The 23,419-nt window shown below is 44.5% G+C and overlaps 1 protein-coding gene across 3 annotated transcripts in view; it reads left to right on the top strand.

Annotated features, from left to right (window-relative positions):
• TEAD1 (TEA domain transcription factor 1) overlaps positions 1 to 23,419 on the top strand; it is a 267,173-nt gene that overhangs the window by 172,818 nt on the left and 70,936 nt on the right. For 2 of the 3 annotated variants that reach the window (XM_072725641.1, XM_072725638.1), the window contains 3 exons: positions 18,673 to 18,737; positions 21,113 to 21,175; positions 21,267 to 21,329. In XM_072725641.1, coding sequence (XP_072581742.1) covers positions 18,673 to 18,737; positions 21,113 to 21,175; positions 21,267 to 21,329 — 191 coding nt within the window. The remainder of the gene's footprint in view (positions 1 to 18,672; positions 18,738 to 21,112; positions 21,176 to 21,266; positions 21,330 to 23,419) is intronic. The other variant, XM_072725640.1, reaches the window with a different exon arrangement.

The raw sequence follows: 23,419 nt of genomic DNA, 5'->3' as shown, positions 1-23,419 counted from the left end.
TGTCTCTTTGCTTTTAGCACAGCTCTTAAGATAGCGGGGATGGGTACTGGTTAAGAAGTGTGTTCCCAACCTTAGCATACAGACTGTACGGATTCTCTTTAATCACTTTTCCCCAAGGGAAACTCTATGGTGAATGTTAGCTTTGCGTTGTTTTTGGAAGGGTTGGTTTCTCATTCTCTTGGGCTTTTCCAAGAATCCTCAGTGCCCAGCACCCCACCCCCCGACCTATTCTGCTCTCACAGTAGCTGTCCTACATGCATTTCCTGGGAAGTATGCCAACTCTGTTTGGTTGGGACCTTGGGGATGCTCCTCTTTCGGTGCTCAGAGGCGAAGCAGAAAGTGGAAGACAGAAGGATACCAGAGATTTCTCATGTTCTCTGACTGCTTGTGTTTGGAAGGGATATGAAAGGAGCTTGATCTCATCATTGTGGCATCATAGCATTACAGGGTGTACTAGACCTTCGGGCAAACCAAGGCTCCAAAAGGTCAATAACTTTCCCCCAAATCAGTGACTAGTTAATGGCAGAGTTCTAGAGTCTACTTATCCAGAGTGTGGAAAAGGATCTGGAAAGCTCTCATTGGAAAATGTGTCATAACCTCATGAAGGTAGAAGCCTCAAGGTTACATATGTTAAAGAAATATGGTCAGTTATCCCCCGGTGCTGAATTCTGTCGAGCAAGCGGATTCTGAATTCCTCAAATCATTTCTACAGAGCAAAAAAAAAAAAAAAAAGTCGGACTAATGTTAATCATGGGAGCCTATTATAATGATATATAACTTGTCATAACACATTATAATATTACAGCAAATACATTTAACCCACAGAGCCTTCTCAGGGGGGCCTTAACTCCGTTTAAAATCATGTTGCAAGCCTCGATAGCGAGATGCAGCCGCAGAGTTCTCTGATGCCTGCCATCCCACTATCGAACCGAGCCAGGGTTAACAAGAATCCTTTCTGAAAACCCCTGCGCCATTTCCCGAGGCTTTAAAAGTCTGTTTGGTTTTGTCAAGCACCTCGAAACGGGAAGTCGCGATCGCGATCGGAGGAAAAACCTTTGGAGGAAAAACCTTTGGCGGTTATGCACTAAGCTTGCCCCAGAGTTGGAGTCTCGGTTGTCATGGAAACCGCACTGCTACCTCATTTATTAATGGAGGCTTGCTGAACTTCCGGAGGTACTCTTGCCCTGTCCTGTAAATTCATCCTAGAAAAATGCAGGTTGACTTTTCAGCTATTTCTACTGTCATTTCTCAGGCATTCGTCCCCACATCCTCACGAGCTCCAGAAAATTGGCCGCATGCAGTTTCAGAACAGTGATTTTTTTTTTTTTTTAAATCTGGCGAGCGTGTGTGAAGGCCGTTCCCTTTCTTTCATGCTTAGATCGTGTTTATGCCTGCCTGCCTTGTTCAATAAGTGAATTTTTTCTTGTTTTTATTATGCCGCCGTTCAGAATTATGTGGATCTAAAATAAGGGAAGAGGGAATGGAAAAAATCAGTAATGAGAGACATTGAAAACCTTGATAGTGGCTTTAGGAGCGTTAGGTGTTTCTGAGCCTTCCCTAACTTTTAAAATTCTAAACTTTGCCTTTTATCTGAAATGAAAGGTTTCTTTCTTCTCACTTCAGTAAAGCACTTTCCGAAAAGGTCTCAGACAAATGGTTTTAAAGTAAGTCTAATTTCACTAAACTAACTCTCTCCTGCCAGGCATATATGTATGAACAGTATTGGAAGTTGCCTCCAGAATTTTTTTTTTTTTTTTTGGAGGGAGGGCTAATTGTTTATCTGGGAGGATGCAAATGGTGGTTTTAAGCCTTTAAGTCATTCATCATGCCTGGCAGCCTCTATTGTCTCATTGTTGAGTCTGAGCCAAGTGAGACTCTTTCTTGGTCTTGGGAGAGAGGTACATGGATCTGGTTCCACCAAATCTGTGTTCTTGGGGAGTCTGAGCCCTGCCCTAAAAGAAGGTAATAATGTAGGCAGGCCCCTAGGTCCCCTCCAATTGGGAAAACGGGTCCCCATTTTCTTATGTCCCATAAAGATTAGGAAGTCACTCTGTGTTCAAAGTAGAAGTGACGGGACTTGTTTCCCCTCAGTTCTTCCGTCGTCCCTGCATTACTGTTAGTTTTTAAGTGCATTTTTGTGGATGTAATAAAATATTGTTTACAGTCAGCTACAAAGTAAGTAATTACAGTCTGGCAAATGAAATTCAATATAGCTTTGTCGTGGTTTTTTGAATTTTAATTAAACCAGTCTTAGAGTAAATTATAAATGCCGCTGCTTTTGTTGTGACAAGTGACATTGACAAAATATTAATCTAATGGCTAGTTATTCACAGAAGCTAAGTGTCTTCTCTAGTCTGCAGGCTTTGGGTGTTTGTTTTTGTTTTAATTTTCAGTTTACGCTTTAAAAAAATCCGGAGAAAAGAATAAAGTTTTCAAACCACATGAAATAAGAACTCCATGTATGGAATATTCCATCACTGATATCTTGCCAGCCACAATTGCGAATGTCTCATTTATGGCACTGAAAACTTTTTTTTTTTTAAACCAGATGTCTCTGTGGTCACTTTTTTGGTATCGTTAAAGCTGGGATGAATAACCAACTGTTGACTACAAAGCCTAATATTAAAGGAATAATCAGCCCATGTTCCTATTAGATCATTTCCTTCTTTCTTTCTTTCTTTCTTTCTTTCTTTCTTTCTTTCTCTCTCTCTCTCTCTCTCTCACTCTCTCTCACTCTTTTTTTTATGTAAATTACCTTGTGGTATTCCTTAAAAATGGCATTTTGTTGGTTGTATGTCCCTTTAATAGCTAAATTATCCACATTACTTTCTTTGGAGATTCTTTTAACTTGAATTTATGTAATTATCTGTAAAGGACACATGTATTTTGAATGTGTCAAATTTTTCTGTCATTTTTTTGTGCTTCCCTCCATCATGGCTCAAAGCTTTTCTTTGTTTTAACATTCTGATGTTTAAAAATGAATGTGAAGATTTTAATTACAAGGTCTTTACATTAGTGCAGTAGTTTTTAATATGATGAACTTCAATCCAAGGATAAAATCTTCACATGTTGTTTATCTCCTTCTACCTTTCAAAGCTGACTTAGATCCCAAAGGTTAGAGTAAAATCAATTTCATCCCACAGTTTTTTCCTTCAGTATGCTAGAAATTCCCATTTGAAGAGTAGAGCCAATTACTCCAGTGTGTGTGTGTGTGTGTGTGTGTGTGTGTGTGTGTGTGTGTGTGTATGTTGGGGGGTGGATGGTAAAATCACATTGAGTCAGTTTCCAAATATGATTGCAGCTTACCCAGGGATTAAATTGTCGCCGCCGCCACCACCACCAACAACCACTGTCATTAGATCGTGGGGGGCAAGGGTAGAGAAGGTGCGAGACGCTTGGTTGTAGACATCCAAATATGACAGCAGAATAATCTCTGCAACAATATGGCAATGGAGCATTTGCTGACTTTAGAGTGCCAGATCAACCCCAATATTTTTTCAGGGATGCTAAACCTCTTGTAACTGCTAAATTGGATTTGTCACTGAATGAAGTATCAGCTGCTGTTGGACAAGGCCATAAAAGCCAGCCGGCTGGCCCTTTGTAGGCAGGGCTTACCCAACGATTGATATGTTTTAGCACTTTTGGGATTATTGTGATTAAGAGGAAACCATTCTGAATGAGAGAGAAAAGGGGGTAAGGATGCACAGCCCACAGCTGGTGAGCAGCATGTGTTTGCTGCTGAGGAAGTCACCATTATGGCTTTCTCTGGGTTCCTGCCCTGATTGATGGGTATGAAATCTTTATACGAAGAGGCAGTGTCCTTATTTCCTCCAGTTGCAACTCCCCTTGCAGGGCCATAGGCGTTTGGAAATGTTGTGGACTTGAGAATTCCGAATGCTTTTAAAGCACTCACAAGCATGCTCACACACCCACAGTGCCTACCTGCCTTAGTCTTCACACACTCGAGTTAATTAAGTGAAGGTGTAGAGGTTTCAGGAGTAACAACAGAGTGTCCACTCTCATTTCCCAGACCCAGAGCTCTCTGACAGCCATTAGAAATAGACCTCCATGTGGTTTGGGCCTGAGTCATTTGTATGTGTGTGACGCTACATAGACACTGCACAGCCAATGGATTTGCAAACTCGAGTACCTGGCCTAGGGCTTGTTAAGTTCTGGAACCTTACTGTTCTTTCTACAACAGGTTTGTTTTCAAGAACTTCCTTCTCCCGAGAGCAGTAGAGCTTTCGCACAGGTCTTGCACTGGCCAAGGCAAGCAAGCCCCTGTGAGGGGCAGCTTGTTGGGTCGATTGGAGTTTGAAGCTGCCCAGCACTTGCAAATGCACATGGAATTGGTCGCCTCTTGGGCCATCCCAGGGAGACTGTGCCCGGTTCATGCTCAGAGTTTGCTCAGCATACCGCACAGGAAAGAGGCCGGCTTGCCAGGTCCTGCAGAGCGTCTTTCCAAGCCTGTGAAAAGCACGAATCATCCAGCAGCAGAGCATGCTTACAGCTGGCCCTTTGCTAGCTTTGATCTGCGAATCAGGCCGCTCCATGAATGCCCTTATTGTCATGTTATGTGTACACAGTGTGTGAATTATTGAAAATAGGGAGGCCTGAGCCTCATCTGGTAGAGATTACAGTGCAGGCATGCTGGGCGAAGGTCTGTAATTGAAAATCCCCAGATGCTGTTTATTTGGCCTTTGTCACATGACCTGCTGCAGGAAGATTGTCTGAACAAAATGTTGCCTGCATGGAGAGTGGAGCCCACCCTCCCCCACCCCCGGAGTCTCCACAGGCTCAGTCTGTACACAGCTTAAACACCTGCCCAGAGGATTTTTAAAGGCTTAAAATAGATTCGCTCATAGCATTTAAATAGAGGGCATCTTGCTTGTTGGTTTAAACTGCTTAAGCGGTTGTTGACTTGTGGAACCTTCTATCCACACAAGGGTTTGCTGGATAATTTCACTCTGAGATATCTTTGCAAAGCAACCTTCAGGGCTAGAGCCATGTAAGGATAAGTAGTTTGGGCTTTGCCTTTTCTTTAAAAGAGAAAAAAAAAAAAATCAAACTTGTGTGTGGTGAATGAGCTTGCAGATGAAGCCACGTTGACTGTATGTATCCCTTGTCTTTAAAAATAATGTGGCTCCTCCAAATATGGTTAGCTAGCTCATCTGCGTTTTATCCAATTCATCCTTAACCTGTTCTACCTATGAAGAAGTTGAGATGTCTCTTAGAACATGTGTTTTTCTCTACTAGATGCTGAATGTTATCCTCCAGGCAGGTGGTGGATTGAGGCAGGATGGTAATTCTGAAATTGGTGAAGATCACAAGAATTAAAAACACTGTAATTTTGAAGAAGGAAGGGCTTTGAGTTTTCCATGTTCTTGCCATTAGGGAATAAAAGAACCACTCCCCCTTCCTTCGCCCCACCCCGTGTCTCGGTGGTGATTAGGGGTGCCTTGTACATTTCCTGGAGCTTAGGAAGAGGAGAGGTTCCTGGGTGGTTGGCATTCCCTAAGCATTCACCTGGACTGTGGGTTCCTAGCAGCCAGGAGCCCCGTCGTGTTCATCTTTACCTCCCGGATATCTGCCCGCACAGTGATTTCTCTGGCCTGCCAGTTCTGTCTTCGTCCCTCTCTTCCTGCCTCTTCAAAGAAAACATCTAGTCACTACCTCCTGTGTGCCGTGATGTCAGTTCTTCAAATATTTTCCCTTTCAAGAGGTGGCTAAGATCAGCAGTGGTATCACCGTTAAGTAGCACCTTCTCCGTCCTGTGCCAGGAGTTTTTTTTTGGGGGGGGGGTGCCGCTGGGAGCTTGGGAGTAGGAGGTATCTGCTGCCTTCAAGAAGCCCAGAATTTGTCAAAGAAAGTGCGTGAGAACACCCACAGGAAGAGTGCAGCATGGCAAGCTCTGCGCTAGACGCATGCACCAAGTCTGATGAGCTGGAGGGACAGGCCACGCTAGCTGGCGGGGACCTGGAAAGTACCATTTGACCCGGGTTTTGGCATCTCAGAAGTAAGTGTTCAGCAGATGTGGGCAGGATCCTGAGGGCACTGGTGGAGAGCGAGGGGTTGGTCACGCGAAAGCAATAGAATCCAACACGATACGATGGTATGTGTGGGGTGTGACAGGGAAAAAAGGCACAGACACACACTCAAAAATGGGTTTGTGTGTATAATATTTAAATTTTTTATAGGGAGGATGCGTTGCATATGTATCACCTGGGTAATTTGAAATTTCGAAAGGAGAATAAAAAGGAGTTGACTATCCTGTGTGTGAAACTCAGCTGAGAGAGACAATCTGGTTTGCTTGATCACGATCTCAGATAGCCCAATGCATAGGCCTCGGTTTCCTCCTTAATGACTGGCCTGTATGTCCTTGCCTTTGGCCGCTCGCTGTTTTGAGACCACTCGAATGTGGCCAGGAGCAGCTGGGTGAGTGACGGAGCCTGACAACCGCAGGAGGAAACATCTCTGGATATTCATTCATTCATTCATTCATTCATTTCCCTCAGACTATTCTTTACTGGCTTCTCTCATCCTCGTAGTACCCTGCTTTTATCGTGTGGCTTCTTGCCTCGGTTTCCCTCCTGTACTCTAAGCACCTCGAGGGCAGAGACCTGTTATTCCAGCGTGTGTCTCCTATCGTGCAGCCTTGTATGTATAGAAGATATTCGAAGGGTGTTGTTGAACAGCCAAGAGGAGCGCCCTGGGGCCAGATGATGAAGGCCTCAAATGCAGAAATTGGAGTTGAATTCGATCCTGTGTTGCAGGTTCTCACTAAGCACTTAGTAATGACCTTGCGAGGAGTTTGCTGTACTGTGATGTGGAGGCTGTCTTCAGAGCCGTCGGTCTGAAGTTAAGGCATGATGAGCTTGGAAGTCAAAGCCGGGTTGGAATCCCAACTCTCCCACTTACCAGTTTGGTAACTGGGGTGGGTCTCTTCGAGTTTCAGCCCCCCAGTCAACATTCATAAGCTGCAATGAGGGGGATATGGAGGCAAAGCGTCTGAGCCTGCAAGCACAGGGCTTTCCCGGTGCTGATCCATCAGGGGGTAGAGGGGGACTGTCATCCACACCCCCCAACTTACCGCATCTCTGTCTACCACACAGTGAGGTTTTTATTGTGCTTAGTCCTCAGACTTTAATCTCTTTAGTCGGAGTGTACTTTAAAAAATGTCCTTTATGATCATGGTTTCCATATCATTTTCACAAGAATTACCAAGTGTCCGGGCATTTAGAATCCTCCTTTTTTTATTTTTTTATTTTTTTATTTTTTTTCCTCCTTTTTTTAAAAGCATGTTTTCCCTGCAGTGGCTCATCCCGTGTGAGTGTCGTGTTGACCGAATGTGTGGGTAACTCACCTTTGTCCAGCAACTGCTGCGGGAGCTCCGGGAGCTCTGGCTTTATTCTTCCGGTGAGAGTTGTGTTTTATAGTAAGAACTAAATTCTGGAAATCCAGTGGGGGACATGCTATTTAATGCAATGCCGCCGGCCTATTCATAAAGATAATTTTACGACCTGCCCCGAATTACAAGAATTTTGGCCACACTTAGCCCTTGGCAAAAAACTAATTCCTGCTATCTTACTCAATGAAGAATCTATTCTAAATTAGAAGGTTATTGTAGCGAGTCAGTAGTTTGCATGATGCCCTTTTAATGCGAAGATATCACAATAAAGGGCTCCTTTTACTCCGAAACAGTTTCTGTGGCCATACCAGTTTTCGAGTTGAGGGTGCTGCAGAGATTGTGAGAACAACATTTTCAGTGCAGCATGGAAAAGCTGTTCAGTTTCAATAACCCTGAAAGTAGAAGCATTGTAGGTTTATGTAAGATGCCATGTGGCATGGTGTTCCGACAGAACCCTTGTATACACCGGTTCAAGCAATGAGAGCATATAAACCAAGTGCAGTGGCTTTACATAATAGCTCCAGGACCACTTTAAATCACTTTGAGGTGCCAGAAACTTCATGTGTTCCTGCTAATGCATACAACAGGCCTCCAGGGGAGGTTCTTTATCTCCATTTCACAGGTGAGGAAATAAACGTCCAGAGGAGTTCAGTAGGTTGCCCAGATTCACACAGCTAATGAGTACGAGCCCAGCTTCCCCCAAAAGCTTGAGGTGTAGGTGGTCATACTCCTGAGTCACAAACAAAAACAAGCCTGTAGCATCACCACCATTAAAGATTCTCCAGCAAAGACCAACAGTTTTTGGCACTTCGAATGTGTGGATTTCACACTCCTTTAAAGGCCAAATAATTAATAAATAAACAGAGTGTTCTTAGCAAAGTTTTTCATTAACAAGACTCTCCTGAATTGATGTTGAGATTAGCTTTTTTTTTCTGGACCAGGTCCATGTGACTGTGGCATGTGGAGGTCGGTGCGGGTAGAAAGGGGTGAGGAGGAATGGAGCATGGGTTGGTGTCACTGCTGCCAAGTTAAGAGAGCAGAACGAAGGTCTGGAAAATTGTGCTGCCTGTCACTGAAATAGTCGTTAAGTGTGAAAGGGCTTACGGATCTCAAGTGATACCGTCAGCGCTGTCCACTGTATAGGATCCTTTCCTAGGTCATCTGTTCTGGGTATAGGAGAGCTCACTCCTTCATTCCTTTATTGAAAGCACTTACTGAGGACCTACTTAATAGGTGCCAGACCTACAGGCAGAGAGAACTAGATAGATTCTTTCCATGGAGCAGTCACATTTCTAAATGGAGAATGAACGGTCCCCCAGGTGAGTAATGGTAGTACAGAGCAGAAGGGTGTGTGCTGGGCACACGAGGGTGTGAAGGAGAATATGGCTAGCTCAGTTTGGGTGGCTCCCAGAAGGCTTTAGGGAGGAAATACTTCAGTTGGGACTTAGAGGGCTGAGGAAGTGTTTGTAGGCAAAGGAGAAAAGAACGAACATTTAAGGACATATGGTCTACTCCGAGGCATAGAGGTACAGAAAACCGTGACAGTGACTTGTGAAGCTCCTTGTACTAGAGTAGAGGAGCCCTGTACAGGAACGTGCTGTTAGGCCTAGGTACCAGGTGAAGAAGGGTGTGCTTTTCTTATAGTGGCCAGGGACCTAATGATGTAACATAATCAGATGCGGGCATGAAAAGAAAAGGCAAATGCCCAAAAGATAAGCGAAAAGTTCCCTGAGAGCCTTTGGGTAGGGGGTCTATTTAGATTGTTTAGGGAGCCACAGGCATAGGTTCCATTAAATCCCATGCACACCTTGAGTGTGTGGATACAAAGATGCTGCAGACACAGACCCTACCTTTAAGGAGCTTACGATCTGTTACACAAGGAACTCTGACTAGAGCCACAGGCTGGCACATGCAGAAATCAGGCACAGTGGGCCCAGGGCAGAAGGGTGACTCTCATCTCTGCTTCTTTCCCCGTCAGAGCCAAGCCACACTCAGCAGTTCGTCTGTCCCTCACACCATCTTCTGTTATCAGTTTGCTTTGTCATGTTGTCTTTTCCCAACCACTGGTCTGTGAGATGAGCTCCAGGCTCCCCAACTCCTCTTCACATGTTCCCTGTCCAGTACATGTTTTGGGGAGCAGGATGATTCATGGTGGAGATACCCTTTGAGCTGGGCCTGAAAGGATTTTGACTGAGCATCTTAAGGGGCATTGCAACTATGAGCAAAACACTGAAAGCTACACCACGTGCATTTTGATGGTGCGGTGGATTCGGGTGATGGTGAAGGTGGTGTGTCAGAAGAACAGAAGGTTAGGGCCAGATGGTGGGACAACATTGAATACTACACTAAAGCGGTTTGACCTTTAGACTGCGGGCAGCGGGCCGTTGAACGTCTTGAGGCAATAGAGTGGCTAAGCCAGAGCTCTGCTTTGTAGGTAGCTGTGTATAGGATGGACTGGAAACCAGCAACCAGAGGCATCCAGTAGTAAGGCTAACTAACTTATTACCCATTGGAGGAGTAGGAAGGTGATTGGCATCTCTTACTGTTTCACAGAGATGAGCCATTAGAAAAACTGACTTCATTCATATTTATTTTCCTTCTAGAAATAGTGACAACAAAAAGAATTTATCTCCAGTGAAGGAGGGCTGTATTTCATGTGAAGCATGGGACAGTTTTACTTGCTTGTCTCTCTTTGACCCTTGGAGTCTACGGCAAATGTGTAGTTTGTGAGCTGTCCCGCTAAGATGAAGGAGCGCATGGGGCTTTATGGGGCCATCGCTTGATAATGTTATCAGCTGCCGTTGACTGATCGGAGCTCGGAGAGTCAGGATTTGAGTTATTGCCAGGCGTTTTGAAGGGATGCGAGGAGTAAGTTCCGACTAACCGGAGGTTAACACAGCCTTCCTCTGTGTACTCTTTCCTCTAAAGCTATTCCCTGTAAGCCCCTGGGTGAATGCAGACGCAGGTTCCTTTAGGCACTCACCAGTGATCACCTCCTGAAGGCCATCAGTCCATTTTGTAAACCTTTAGATCCGGAACACACAGTACCTGCCCCTCACAACCCAGAACAGGCTGTCTGGCCCATTTCTGGTGATTTTCCATATTGGTGCTTATTTTTGGTCAATGATTTATATTGGGGATTAACGGAGACACTGGTGTCCAAACTTCCTCATTGGCAGTGCTCTGGGGTTGGTTCAGATGCCTTTTTTATTTTCTTTAGGTGAATCCTCCTTTATCCCCAATCTTAGCTTTGTGCTCCCCTCCCACTCTGATCTCCATCCCTGTCATTTAATCATTTATTGCATTAGTATGTACTTACTGGGGACCTGCTGTATTCTTGACCCCAGGGGTTGCGTGATGAGCAAAACCCAGTGTGTGGTCAGTGCTCCTGTGGAACTTCCTATCTGGGAGTGGGAGAGGCAGGCATTTATCATGTGAGCCATCAGATAAATGGGACGTGGCGGCTGTGGCGCAGGCATGGGGGAAGGATGGGGTGACTTGACCCCGTTCTTATGGGCAAGAGCCTTTCACGGGTGTAGGTTCCTTGAAGGCAAAGTGGCCTCTTTATGCCCTCCTGATTCTGGCATGTTGCTTGTGCTTTCATAGGTGCCATCTGTTGTCTGACTAGAGGGTGACTGACCAGCTTCGGTAGGACTCCTCCTCCCCCACCACCACCCACCCCATTGTTGCTGGTACAATGGCAGCAGTGTGGAAGAAAAGGTTAATTATTAACTACTCCCAGGTTGGTTAATAAAGACTCTTTACTGCCTCCTTTGGCAGTATCCTTAGATATTACCTCCCTATATATTTGGGAGGACAGGGTCATTAAACATCCTCGTTCTGTAGACCTCTCTCTAGCTGATGATGCTTGGTTCACACATTGTCCCCTACACTTGTGCTTTTCGGTGTTGACTTTCATAGCCTAAGGCATTTTTTCTTTAGATGAACCTCAGCTAATGGAAGAAAAGAAGAAAACAGGGCAGCCTGGGTGGCTCAGCGGTTTAGCACCGCCTTCAGCCCGGGGCATGATCCTGGAGACCTGGGATCCAGTCCCACATCGGGCTCCCTGCATGGGACTTGTTTCTCCCTCTGCCTGTGTCTCTGCCTCTCTCTCTGTGTGTCTCTCATGAATAAATAAATAAAATCTTAAAAAAAAAAAAAAAAGAAAACAAAGAACTGATGGCTAGAAAGTATTTATCCACCACCTTAGAGAATCTTGCTGAGAAAGTGGTCCGAAAACCATTCTTTCTGTTGGGCACAAACTGCCCTGTCGGGGGACAGAGCCATGTCCCCTGGTGGGGTCACCTTGTGGAAGGCATCTCCTTTGATTCTTTTCACTGGGTCATCTTTTCCTTTTCTGGTTTCACTTTATGTTGATGATCCCAGTGTCATACTGGATTATAGGGATGTGACTTCTCCTGTCCCTGCTAGTGACTCACTCCACAAACATTGAGCTGCCTGGAAAAGAAACAGAAAACATGAATGCCATTGGTTCTTATTCTCAGCGACTCCATCATCTGGTTGGAGCCATGACCGAAATGATAGAACAGAAGGCAGACAGGACATAGGCCAGCAGCGAAGAAGCCCGTCAGGGGCTGTGGATGTTGAGGGAAAGGAGAGAGGCTTCTTCCATCTAGAAGGCTCCTGAAGGACAAGGCATCGGCAAGGTGGGCAGAATCAGATGCGCAGAGATGGGCGAGAGCAATACAGAGCATGAGAGCAGTTGTGCGTGCAGGTGCGGAGCGCAGAAAGATCAAGGTGTTAACAGGGAAGCTTCTGGTCGTCTAATGGGGCCATTGGACTGAGTTAGGGTTGGTTTGTGACGGTGTGCAGGACTGTAAGGTTACAGCTACAGCATCAGCACCTATTTGATGCTGCTTTGTTCTAGCAGTCAAGAGAAGTTTGGGTTTTCTTTCTGATTCTCATTTTTTTTTTAAACATGGTTAAAAGATGTGGGGAATGCCCGGCAAAGAGAAGGCCATTGTGGGTGAGTTAGAGCCCCTGCCCTGCTCCAGGGCTGTTCAACCCTCCCCCTGCATGGTTTGCCTCTGAACTGGGCTGCAGCCAGGAAGAGGAGGTTCCATTTGTTACTTCTTCCCTTTGTGGCTCCCTGCCTCCATTCAATTACAAAGTGGCTCTTACACGGTGAAAGCCCAGTGTCTCTGGGCTACAATTTCTAGCCACAGACCCTACATTTGCTGGGCCTCAAACATGACCTTGAGGCCACATCCCATCACACACCCAGCCCACAACAACGTTAACCAGCCTTCTGTCTAGGCAAGGCAAGCCCAGTGCAAACCCCACGCCTTTCCGTCGGTGTCTCTCTCTCCTCTGCCCCCTTAGTGGGAGAGGTCACTGCAGTTGGGATGCTGGAGGAGTGGTGGTGGCTCACTTTCAACTGCGCTACATTCTCACAAGAAAGCAAGGATAAGATCCACGCTGGATGGCAGTGCCTGGGGAGGGTCCGGGTTTAAAAGTGGCAAGTCAGGCTTTGTCTGTCTTTTGCTGCTGTGTCCTGCCTGTGGGAACTCCAGGGGCCACCACAGCTGCAGAGCCTCAGGTCCCAGGAAGCAACAGGGTATGTGTTTTCCAAAGCAGGCTCATGCCACCGACAAGCTGCAGTATCGTGACACCTAGTGCTGAAGTGTGGCATTGCCACTCAGCTCTATAAGCTATTCCACGTATTGATGGAGAAGATGACCTGCAGATGCTCGAGCGCAGAATCTGCAAACTCACGGGCTCAGAAAGGAGGTGTGCAGTGGCCACGGGAGCTTAAGGGTCAGCAGGTGGAATCTTTGTATAGGATTCCAGATCCCTGCTTCTGTGTGTAAGGAAATGTTGGTCTTCCATCCAGAATGGCCTCCCAGCCACCCCCCACCCAATAAAATCCAGTCTCATCACCTTAGTTAGTGATACGCATGGTGAAGTGTTAGGAAGAGTGTTTTCCTACCTGTGACCCCCACAGCAACACAGAATGCAACAATAGCAGTAAAATAAGACACCTTGGTGGATGGCAGAGGAATGGAAAGACGTGTCAAAGCAAGTCTAGACAACGTGAATGATAGAATCCAGGAGGTGGGTATGTGGTGTGCACTTGTGAAATTCTTTCTATAAAGAAACTTCTGTGTGTCTGAAACTTTTCATGATAAAATGTTGGAGAAAATGTCATCTGTCCTCAAAGGCCTAGATACGACGTTCCAGTACTTTGGGGAGGAAGGTTCTAGAATTCCTGAATTACTTGTGGCAGATTACCCGTGCAGGTTATCAGACCGTCTTTCATGGCGGTGGTTGTGGTGGGACCTGTGGTGCGGATTTGCTCTTTTGACTCTTGTGTTGGGGGCAGCCCGGGTGGCTCAGCGGTTTAGCGCCGCCTTCAGCCCAGGGCGTGATCCTGGAGACCTGGGATGAGTCCCAAGTCAGGCTCCCTGCATGGAGCCTGCTTCTCCCTCTGCCTGTGTCTCTGCCCCCCTCCCCGCCGTGTGTGTGTCCCTCATGAATAAATAAAATAAAATAAAATAAAATAAAATAAAATAAAATAAAATAAAATAAAATAAAATAAAATAAAATAACTCTTGTGTTGGACAGTGGCCTCCGTGTAGGCAGGTAGGCTGCCTTCTGTTTATATCCTCAGTGCACCAGACAGGTATGATATAAGGTACAAAGGAGATGGACCCCACTTGACAGTAGGATTAATTTAGGAATGCCGTGCTTAACTTTGCACTTACCTTTCTTGAATGTTTTTAATGTAAGGTTTTCTTGGATCTAGCACCACTCTGTGTATGTTTTTTTATTATTATTATTTTTTAAGATTTTATTTATTTATTTTTAGGGAGAATGCGTGAGAGCACAAGTGGGGGGGGAGGGGCAGAGGGAGAGGGAGAGAGAGAATCTCAAGCCGACTGTGCTGAGCGTGGAGGAGCCAGATGTGAGGCTCGATCTTAAAACCCCACGATCACAACCTGAGCCAAAAACCAAGAGTTGGATGCTTAATGAAACTGAGCCACCCAGGTGCCCCTGAGTGTGTGTGTGTGTGTGTGTGTGTGTGTGTGTGTGTAGAAGAGAGAGAGAAATTAAGGTTAACATTTCTAATACCCAGCACTGTGATCATGGCTATAAAACAAGACTATGCTGTGTGGAGCCAAGGCCGGCTGGCAGTTATGTCAGTGACTGTGCCCCAAGCTCCCAGGCCTTGGTAAAGGAATTCTGCACACTGGGACCGCAGTTCAAATCCAGGGCTCTGGACTGTATGGATCCACCCCCATTTGGAGAGCCGTGCTGTAGAAATACATATAAATCAGACTCAGGATGTTCTATCAAGGTCACTGACAAAAATCTGTTTAGAACCTAGTTGATTTCCCCAAAATATGTAAAACCCCAGGTACCAAAAAGATATTCCTAAATCATTTGGACTGTCATACTTGTTTCCATAATGGCATATTTTAATTCTGGGAAGATTTAGAATTGGAAATAGAAGACATTAATAGAATCAGAGCCATAGTGTTAATATTTGACTTAGAGGATCTATACATATTGATGTTTCAAGTGATTATTTAAAATAATTTGGCCCACTCAACAGGTCAGCCTGTTTTTCCAAATTAAAATGTGCAACGAAATGATTGATTTAGACTTGATTTTTGAGAGGGTTAAAGTCTTACTAGATTCATAAGCAGTATTAGAGCGTTTAAGATAATTTATTAGGTTTTTAAGAGTTGTTTAAAGAAAGGTTTTAGAAGTTAGGTCAAACAATTCTAATAGTTAAAAGAATTAAATATATTCTAAATTAAATATGTAATTTAAAATGTGTAAAGGAGTTTAATTGCTTTGTAAAATGGACTAAACATTATTTGAATGGCCCTTTGAAAGCAATTATAGAGGCGCCTTGGTGGCTCAGTTGATTAAGCGTCTGACTCTTGGTTTCAGCTCAGGTTGTGATCTCAGGGTTGTGAGATGGAAGGCCGCATCTGGCTCTGTGCTCAGTGTGGGGTCTGCTTGAGATTCTCTCTCTCCCTCTGCCCCTCCCCTGCTCCTACACACACACACACACTCTCTCTTAATCAATCAGTCATTCAATCAATCAATCAATCTTTAAGGGAAAAAAAAAAGGAATGCCTGGGTGGCTCAGTGGTTGAGCATCTGCCTTCAGCTCAGATCATGATCCTAGGGTCTTGGAATTGGGTCCTGCATCGGGCTCCCAGTAAGGAGCCTGCTTCTCCCTCTGCCTGTGTCTGTGTGTCTCTCATGAATAAATAAATAAAATCTTAAAAAAAAAGTGATTATAAAACTTATAGGATATATATAAATTGAGCTTCAAACTTGAGGATGAACTAAGGTGTTTAAGTTTGTTTTTTAAATAAATGAATAAAATATGCATTTTTAAAAAACCAGGTAAACCCAATAGTGTTTCTATATACAACGCTGTCCTTGCGGTGGTTAAAAAATTCACATGAAATTAAGTGATTAACAAACACTGTTAGGTCAATGCTCAGAGTTAGTTGAATTTGAATTTAATATCTGAATCAGCAGTATTCCTTATGGAGGCAAGAAACACCCAGAAACTTCCCATTAATTCCCCTTCATGGCTTCAAACCTGTTATAGAAGAAAGAACACAGGGTCTTGAAAGATAATCTTGTTTATGTTAAGAATGGGGACAGGAGAGTCCTGACACATTTTGGTGAAATGGTGGCTATGACATCGTGCCCGGCACATGGTAACTGCTCACTGAGGGCCTGTTGTAGACATCATAATTTTTAGAAGTGTTACAATCAGAGTTTGAGTTGACATTGTTGAACTCCAACGGTGCCATTTGCATGGACTCCAGGGTGTGTACAGTCAAATGTGGCTGTCCTGGATGGTGATCTCACCTCAACCAAATGCCGTAAGAAATCAGTTAGAGAGGTTATGTGTCACGCAGATCACGCAACCTCGTCTGCTTTCACAGGGAAAACGTGTGGGGGCAGACGTTTTTGCCATCTGGACAAGTTTCAGATAAAATTGCATGTAATACGGAACCTTGGATTTATTTCATTCTGGCCACTCAGCCCCAAACAGGATGCACAGTGAGGCCCTGCGCTGGAGGATGCTTGGCTTGTCTGCAGACATTGTCATTTTGGTCTGGCTTCTGGTAATGAGGCACTCCTGGCCGGGCTCTGCTGTCAGCGAGCCTTTGAGACAAATTGCAAAATCTGTACAACCATCTGAGAGATGGAGAAGTAGACCCGATGACACTACAGGGGATATTGGTAGTTCTCAAAAGTTTGAAAGAGAATGCTTAGAGAAGCAATTCTTAAACCTGAATTTAGAGGCCCTTTTCCAGCAGTTAAAGGGTAAGTTCAGACAAGCAACAGGATCTGAGAGGATCCTGACAAGCTAGAATGATAGGCTTAATCTGGTGGGTTGAAATGTAGAAATAAATGTAAGGCTGTGTATTTGGATCAGAAAAATCATAACTATGCATGAAAAGACTGGGCACAGAGGTAGGGATATATCTGAGGAGCAGTCTATGAAAAAGACCTCTAGGAGTTCAAATGACATAAACTGACAGTTCATTGTGGTTCCCCAAAATCCAGTGCGGTGTTAGGCTGCATCAACAGAGGTAGTGTACTTTAGGACAGGGGAGGCGATAGACTTCTGCTGTGGACTTGTCCTAGGAAGAGCACCACTACAGGCCTCAGCTCCAGGCTAGGAAAGGAAGCTGGACAAAGGATGGTCACTGGATAGATATGGTAGTGTCTCAAAGCTGTCACAGGCAACAGAGGCGGTTTGGCCTGGGTATAACTCCAGAGGACCAGAAAGCTATCATAAATATCTGAAAGCCAGTCATCTGCGTGGCCTTGTTCCTGTTAAGAGGAACCAGGAGAACCTGGGGATGAGAATTACAAGAAGCCCCAAATAAGAAGGGTCTTTTTTTCTTCTTCTTCTTCTTTAATATGTTTTAAGGTAAAATGGACTGCTTCCTTAATTCTAGAAGTGCTTGGTTAGGCTTCTAAGAATTTAGACTTCTAGTGGTAGGAGCGGATGACCCAGAGGAACTTCCCAGCCCCAGGTTCCATGATTCCTTTGCCTTCCTTCCATGGTGGCCCTGCCCTGTGTGCTCCTAACACAGGCTGCAGACAGAGCCATGAGGGACAGGCCCGATCTAGGCAGTGCTCAGGAGCTTTAGAATCCTCAGATGAGGTTCCCATAAGGACACTCATGGGTCGGTCCTCATCATGCTGCCAGAGGAGATCTGGCGGGGGTGGTCCCTCTCTTTCCCTTAGAGGCTGTGTTATTTCCTCAATTTGTTCTGTGTGCCCAGCATCGTGCTGGGTCCCAGGGAGGCTTTGGGGCCAAAGACCAAGCTCTTGCCATCTTTAGGTATGCAGCATGTCTGGGAAGTAAGATGGCCCAGACCGATCCTACAACCAGCTCTGCACTTCCCTACATGAGTGGGCTCTTATTTCATGTAGTATTCATAACACACACCCCTACTTTGCTTCAGGGACATATTTTCCCGTGACGCTGTAGTTTTTCGAAGTCAGTCTGTGACCTCTCAGGCTATCCCCTAGTGGGGTAGGGACGGGAGGTGTTTGTTTGTACTTTTAGGCATTTTCTTTCCTCTCCAGGTTATAGAGCTTTGAGGAGATTAAGTCGTTTTGGGTTGTTGTTTTTTGTTTTGTTTTTTTTTGTTGTTTTTTTTGGTTTTTTGGTTTTCTTTTTCATGAACATGATCTTGTGTATAGTTAGTTATTAGCATAGTGACCACCTTTAGGGAACGTCTGCTTTCTCACTGTGACCTCCATATTATGGTAGGGTTTCTGCACCCACAGCAGTTCATCCTCCAGTGGCTCTGCTGACTGTAACCGGAGTGAACTAGAAATCTGGGTGAGGAGTGGGCATGAAAACTTGGGAACAGAAACAGGCTTGTGGACTCCCACGCAAATCCTTGGGTTTGTTACCCATACACCCCTTTAGGTCGAAGCATGTAAAGAAACAAAAAAGGCACATTTCTTTCCTCAGTTGCTAATCACAGTTCATAATTAAGTGCCCTTCATCCTCATTTTCCGTGGTAAACATTTTTGCAAACAATCGTACCGTTTTATTTTTCTAGCATTAGTGAGTGTACAGCTCCAGCTTAAAAAGTCTTGACTCTCAATTCTTTTCTTAGCTTTCCCAGGCTGTTTTTCAGTTGATTTTTTTTTTTTTTTTTTTTTTTTGCTTGTTTTGGTTTTTGTTGGCTTGCTTTTTTAAGGTAACCCATCTTATTGTAAATTCTTCTTTCTTTCAGGTAGGAATGAATTGATAGCCAGATACATCAAACTCAGGACAGGCAAGACGAGGACCAGAAAACAGGTAAAACAACCGGCCTGGACACTGTGCATGTCAGCGAATGGCCCCAACGAGGCATTTTGGCTGCAGTGGCTGTCTGTGCTTTGGCTCCTAGGAGCCCCCAATTTGAGTTCCCTGTAAGGACGTCAGTGGTGTAGGTGTTTTCAATTGGCTCAGTTTTCACTGTTCATCATTTCAGTGACCCCTTACTGTGTGGTCTCCGGAGTTCTTTTTATACACATCTGGGAAAGTGTCACTCCGAAGGACAGTGTACACACTGCTCCTGTACCGTACTTTAATACTAATGTTTCTTTCCCAAACTGTGCATCTGTAAACACTGCAAAAGCCGCAGGTGCAAATACACTTGGAAATCATGAAATTTTGAGATTTTGTGCATTGTACAATCCTGGTACAATTACACATTAGTCATGATTTCGATGAAAAAGTAACTCTAGCAGCCGTGAGTATTGGCCTGAATATAATACCGAATGATGTGCGTCCAGGGAACTGTTACTCCTTAAGCTATGGCTTTTTTGTCAGTGGCTGCTGTGACGGAAATGAAGCTACAACTTTGAATACCTTTGTGCAGAGTAGTGTCAGGAATATCCCTCTGCCCTTTGTCAGGGCTCTGGCTCTCCTGGTTCCTTCTGATGTAAAGCAGCCCCAATCTCTGACCCAGTGCAGAACTGGAATGGATGAGAAATTCGTATTTAACTACAAACAGAAAAAGAAAAGAAAAGGGGGGTGTGGGGAGAAAAATCAAACGAACCTCATGGGTGAGTTGTTAACAGAACAAAATTATTTTTTTATGTTGACCTATGCTGATCTATCTGGCATGGATTTTAAAAACTATCATCATAGCCAAAGGCAGACTCCACTGTGGTCTCCTTCGGTGTGAGCAGCCGATTCCAGTCCTCTGCTCAGTGATGAGTTGTTTTCATGAGTGTTTATGGCGGGGAGAGCTTTTCCCCAGGAATGTTACATGTGCCCCCGCCGGGAGCCTGGCTGCTGAGTCAGCACGGAGGGCCGTGGCCTCCTGCCAGCGCGCAGAGGCAGGGCATTGTTCAGTGGATGTTCCCCCAACAGTGGACACTGGCCCTCTGCAAGTCAGAGATTCACGCAAGAACAAAATTTTGGGTGAAAACAAGTAAAAGCAGGAGCCAGAAGGAGGGACGAAGAGGATGAGGGAGTTCCTGCTTCTCCATACCCTTTTTAAAAAATTATTATTTAAAGCAAAATGAAAAAAAAAAATTAATCATCAAAACTCAAAGATAAAAGGATCTTTTAGTACTGTAAATAAATCCTGCTTTTATCGTCAGGAAAGTATTTGAAATGAAGTAACTGCCTCAGAGTTGCTGAACTTTTAAATTAGAAGGTTCTAAATTTCTGAAACAGACCGATCTCCTGCCCCACATAATTGAAAGCACTGGACCTGAGCTGTCCCACTGGTCTGTGAGCTCTGGTCATGTGCCCAACCCCTTCACTGGGGGGACTCTTCTAAATTTAACCAAGTCCCACTGAAAGAGATGCAAATTTGTTTACCCAGTGGAATCATTGTGTTTCAGAAGCTGGGCTTGGCTTGGTTTCCACACCCCGGCATCCTGGGGATGTTTTTAGGCAGCAGTTGGTGATACCTCTCCAATGTGAATTTGTTGTTCAGCAAATCGTGTGGTTTTCAACCCAGATTTTTAACAGGATGGCTGGCTGGCTGTATTCACACTTTTCGCTTTGTAATAATATGCAAATCCACTTGGCGCCCAGTCAATATCCAAAAGAGTGGAAGGATTAAAGATATTTATAAGGGCAAAAAAAAAAATGCTCTGCTAACTGGGTCTTTCCATTTCTCTTTGAGATCTAATTTACATGTCAGTATTATTTTAACATTTGCTACAGAATCCAGAGCTCTTAATGAGATCAGAATATAACCGACAGCTTCAGCTTTTTGATTCTGCAGAACGTGCTAATTTATGGATAGTCTCTTCTAAATTGAGAAGAAGGGATTTTCCCTCCTGATACTGAGAAGCTATAAATATTTTCGTTTACCTCTAGCCCCACCTTTTAAAATTTCAAAAGAAAACAGCTCCACTCTCCCCCTCTCGATCCCGTGCCCGTGATTTCTCCCTGGTGAGAAAACGAAGAGCAGCCTCACTTTCATCCTGAATCAAGTCACTGCAGTGATGACCCAGTCTGAAAAGCTTCGAGCAGCGCTGGGGGCTTGGTGTCTGGCTGGGACTGTGTATTCCTAACTGCAGAGCTTTGTTGAGATGCAAATAACCTCCCCCCCACCCCCCCACCCCACCCCAAAACCCTCCCAAGGAGTAGCGATTTTATATTTGATTTCCTTTTTTTTGTTTTGTTTTGTTTTGTTTTGTTTCCCCTCATAAACCCGAACAATGTAGGTGTCTAGTCATATACAGGTCTTAGCAAGAAAGAAAGTTCGAGAAATTCAAGCCGCCATTAAGGTACGTCTGGCTTGCCCAGTTGTAGGGGGCTTTTCATCTCCATGGTTACAGGCTTTTCCTTTGTTTTCCTCCCTTTTCCCCTACCCTGCAGGTGTCTAGTCACATTCAGGTTCTTGCCAGAAGGAAATCTCGTGATTTTCATTCCAAGCTAAAGGTATGCGCTTTCCTGCTTTTTGGCTTGTGGTTGCTACGCATCTCACTTCCTGTTTTCCATGGTGACTGGTGAATGCCTGGTGCTGGGATTCTCGTAACCTAGTTTCCTCGCATGTGAGAGCTGTTTACATTTCTTTGTGTCTAATCTCTCTTTCTGTACTAGCCTCACATTAAGCTCAGAGTGTGTGTGTGTGTGCGCGCGCGTGTGTGTGAGTGAGTGTGTGTCCCTAATAACAATGCAAATGCAGCAGAGAGCTGGTCTTGATAACTTCAGCACAGAAAACTGATTTTTTTTTTAACCTTCAAATGTCCACCAAACAGCCCTGGGCTAGGAGAAACAAAAAAAAAAAAGAAAAGAAAAGAAAAAAAAAAGTCCAGAGACACAAAGTTTAGTGTAGAAATCGTAAAATGAATAAGTAAGTCAAATAAAATAAGAGTCACTTCTAGAGCAGTTATCATGAAATTCCTTCAAAAGAATATTTAGAAGTTATTTTGCACTTTTTGTGTATTTTAAAGAATACTTGTGAAACATATGTCTTTTCCATGTAATTGTTCACGTGTTCTTTCAACACGGAGAGTATTTTCTGCCAGATTTCTTCCAAGTTGCTCGATATTTTTTTTAAGTGTACGGCTCTGTTATTAAAAAAGAAATTTGAGGTGAGGCCTTAAAATGAAAAGATCTTAGAGATGGGAAAGCTCTTAATCAAATCCATGTTTGTAATTCCATTTATACTTGAGCTTACTTTGTTTTTTTATTACATGTGTCTCCTTTTCCAGTCTCTGAAAATACATTTCCCAGCAAAAACGGAGGCATTGACGTATTTTAAGTGCAAGTCTTCCCTGTTTTCTCCCCTTCCAAAATTTGCAATAAGATGTATACGACCCCATTTTTCTTAATGCTATTTGAGAAATGCAGAAGGATTCTAGTTTGTACAGAAGAGCTTTACTTTATAATTAAAATGCATTTGTAACCTATATTGTTGCCTTTCCCAAATGCCTGCTTTTTTTGTTCCATTCTGATTTTTCCCCCCATACATTAATGAAATTTGTTCTTGTACTAAACCTAAAGAACAAAGTATGATTTCACAGCACTGAATGGTGAACACTGGGATCCTTTCCAAAGTCCTCCAACTTTTTTTTTTTTTTTTTTAATGCAAACAAGGCTGGCTGTGGAGCAGGACTAGTGACCAGGAAGGAGCATTTGGTGGCCCTCTGCAGTGGGCAGCATGCTGGCTCGCTCGCACGTGTGGCTGATGGTGGCTGGCTTTTAGCTGCACTGGCTGAGCAGTAGAAAGATTAAGATAACTTCATAGACTCTGCTTTTTAACCAAAGGTGCCGTCCTCTCTATGTGGATGTAACTACCCCAGTGTTTGCTCAAGTTCTGACTCTGTTTCTGGTTTCTCTGCGCTAACGAATTAATGATGTACAAAGAAGTTTACAGACCTCAATTTTGTGTTTCCACCTGCAATGTTATGAATTGCTCTATTTCTCTACCATCCGTGTGGTTCGCACCGACTCACCAGGGCACACGGCCTGGGTCCGAAAGCCCTGTGCATGGTGAATAAAGAAAGCCCTCCTGTCCAGAAGGGATGCAGGAAATTCTCATTTCGGGATTTTAAGAATCTTCCTCAGTGGAAACAGTTTACCAGTACTTTATACACACGTGTACACACAGACACACAGTTGTATTTGTGCTTGTTCTTACAAAAGAAGAAAAGATGACATTCCCCCTCCTTTCAGTGCTGGCCCACTCTCTCCTTTGGGGCAGACACAACGAGGAGGCGGAAACAGAGGCAGTAGGGTAGCAACCAGCTCAGCGTTTCAGCTCCAAGAACCACCTCCATCTTCTTGCAGTTACTTTCCTTCCTCCCAACCACATTATTCTTGGAAGAAGGGAGGCCTTTGTCCTTCCCATCAGCTAATACCAATTGAGTGCTCCGGGCATGGTGTTCATCACGGTGGGCAGTTAACAGTCAACCCCCTATTCACAGAGCTGGCCATGGAAATGGGAATGTGAAATATAGGGCACTGTGGGATAAGTGTTAGCAGAAAGAGCCAAGTACAAACGTGGAGGGAATCCCAGGGACGAG

Source organism: Vulpes vulpes, chromosome 11, assembly GCF_048418805.1.
Source record: "Vulpes vulpes isolate BD-2025 chromosome 11, VulVul3, whole genome shotgun sequence".
Lineage (NCBI taxonomy): Eukaryota > Metazoa > Chordata > Mammalia > Carnivora > Canidae > Vulpes > Vulpes vulpes.
This window is presented reverse-complemented; position numbering and strand designations above follow the sequence as displayed.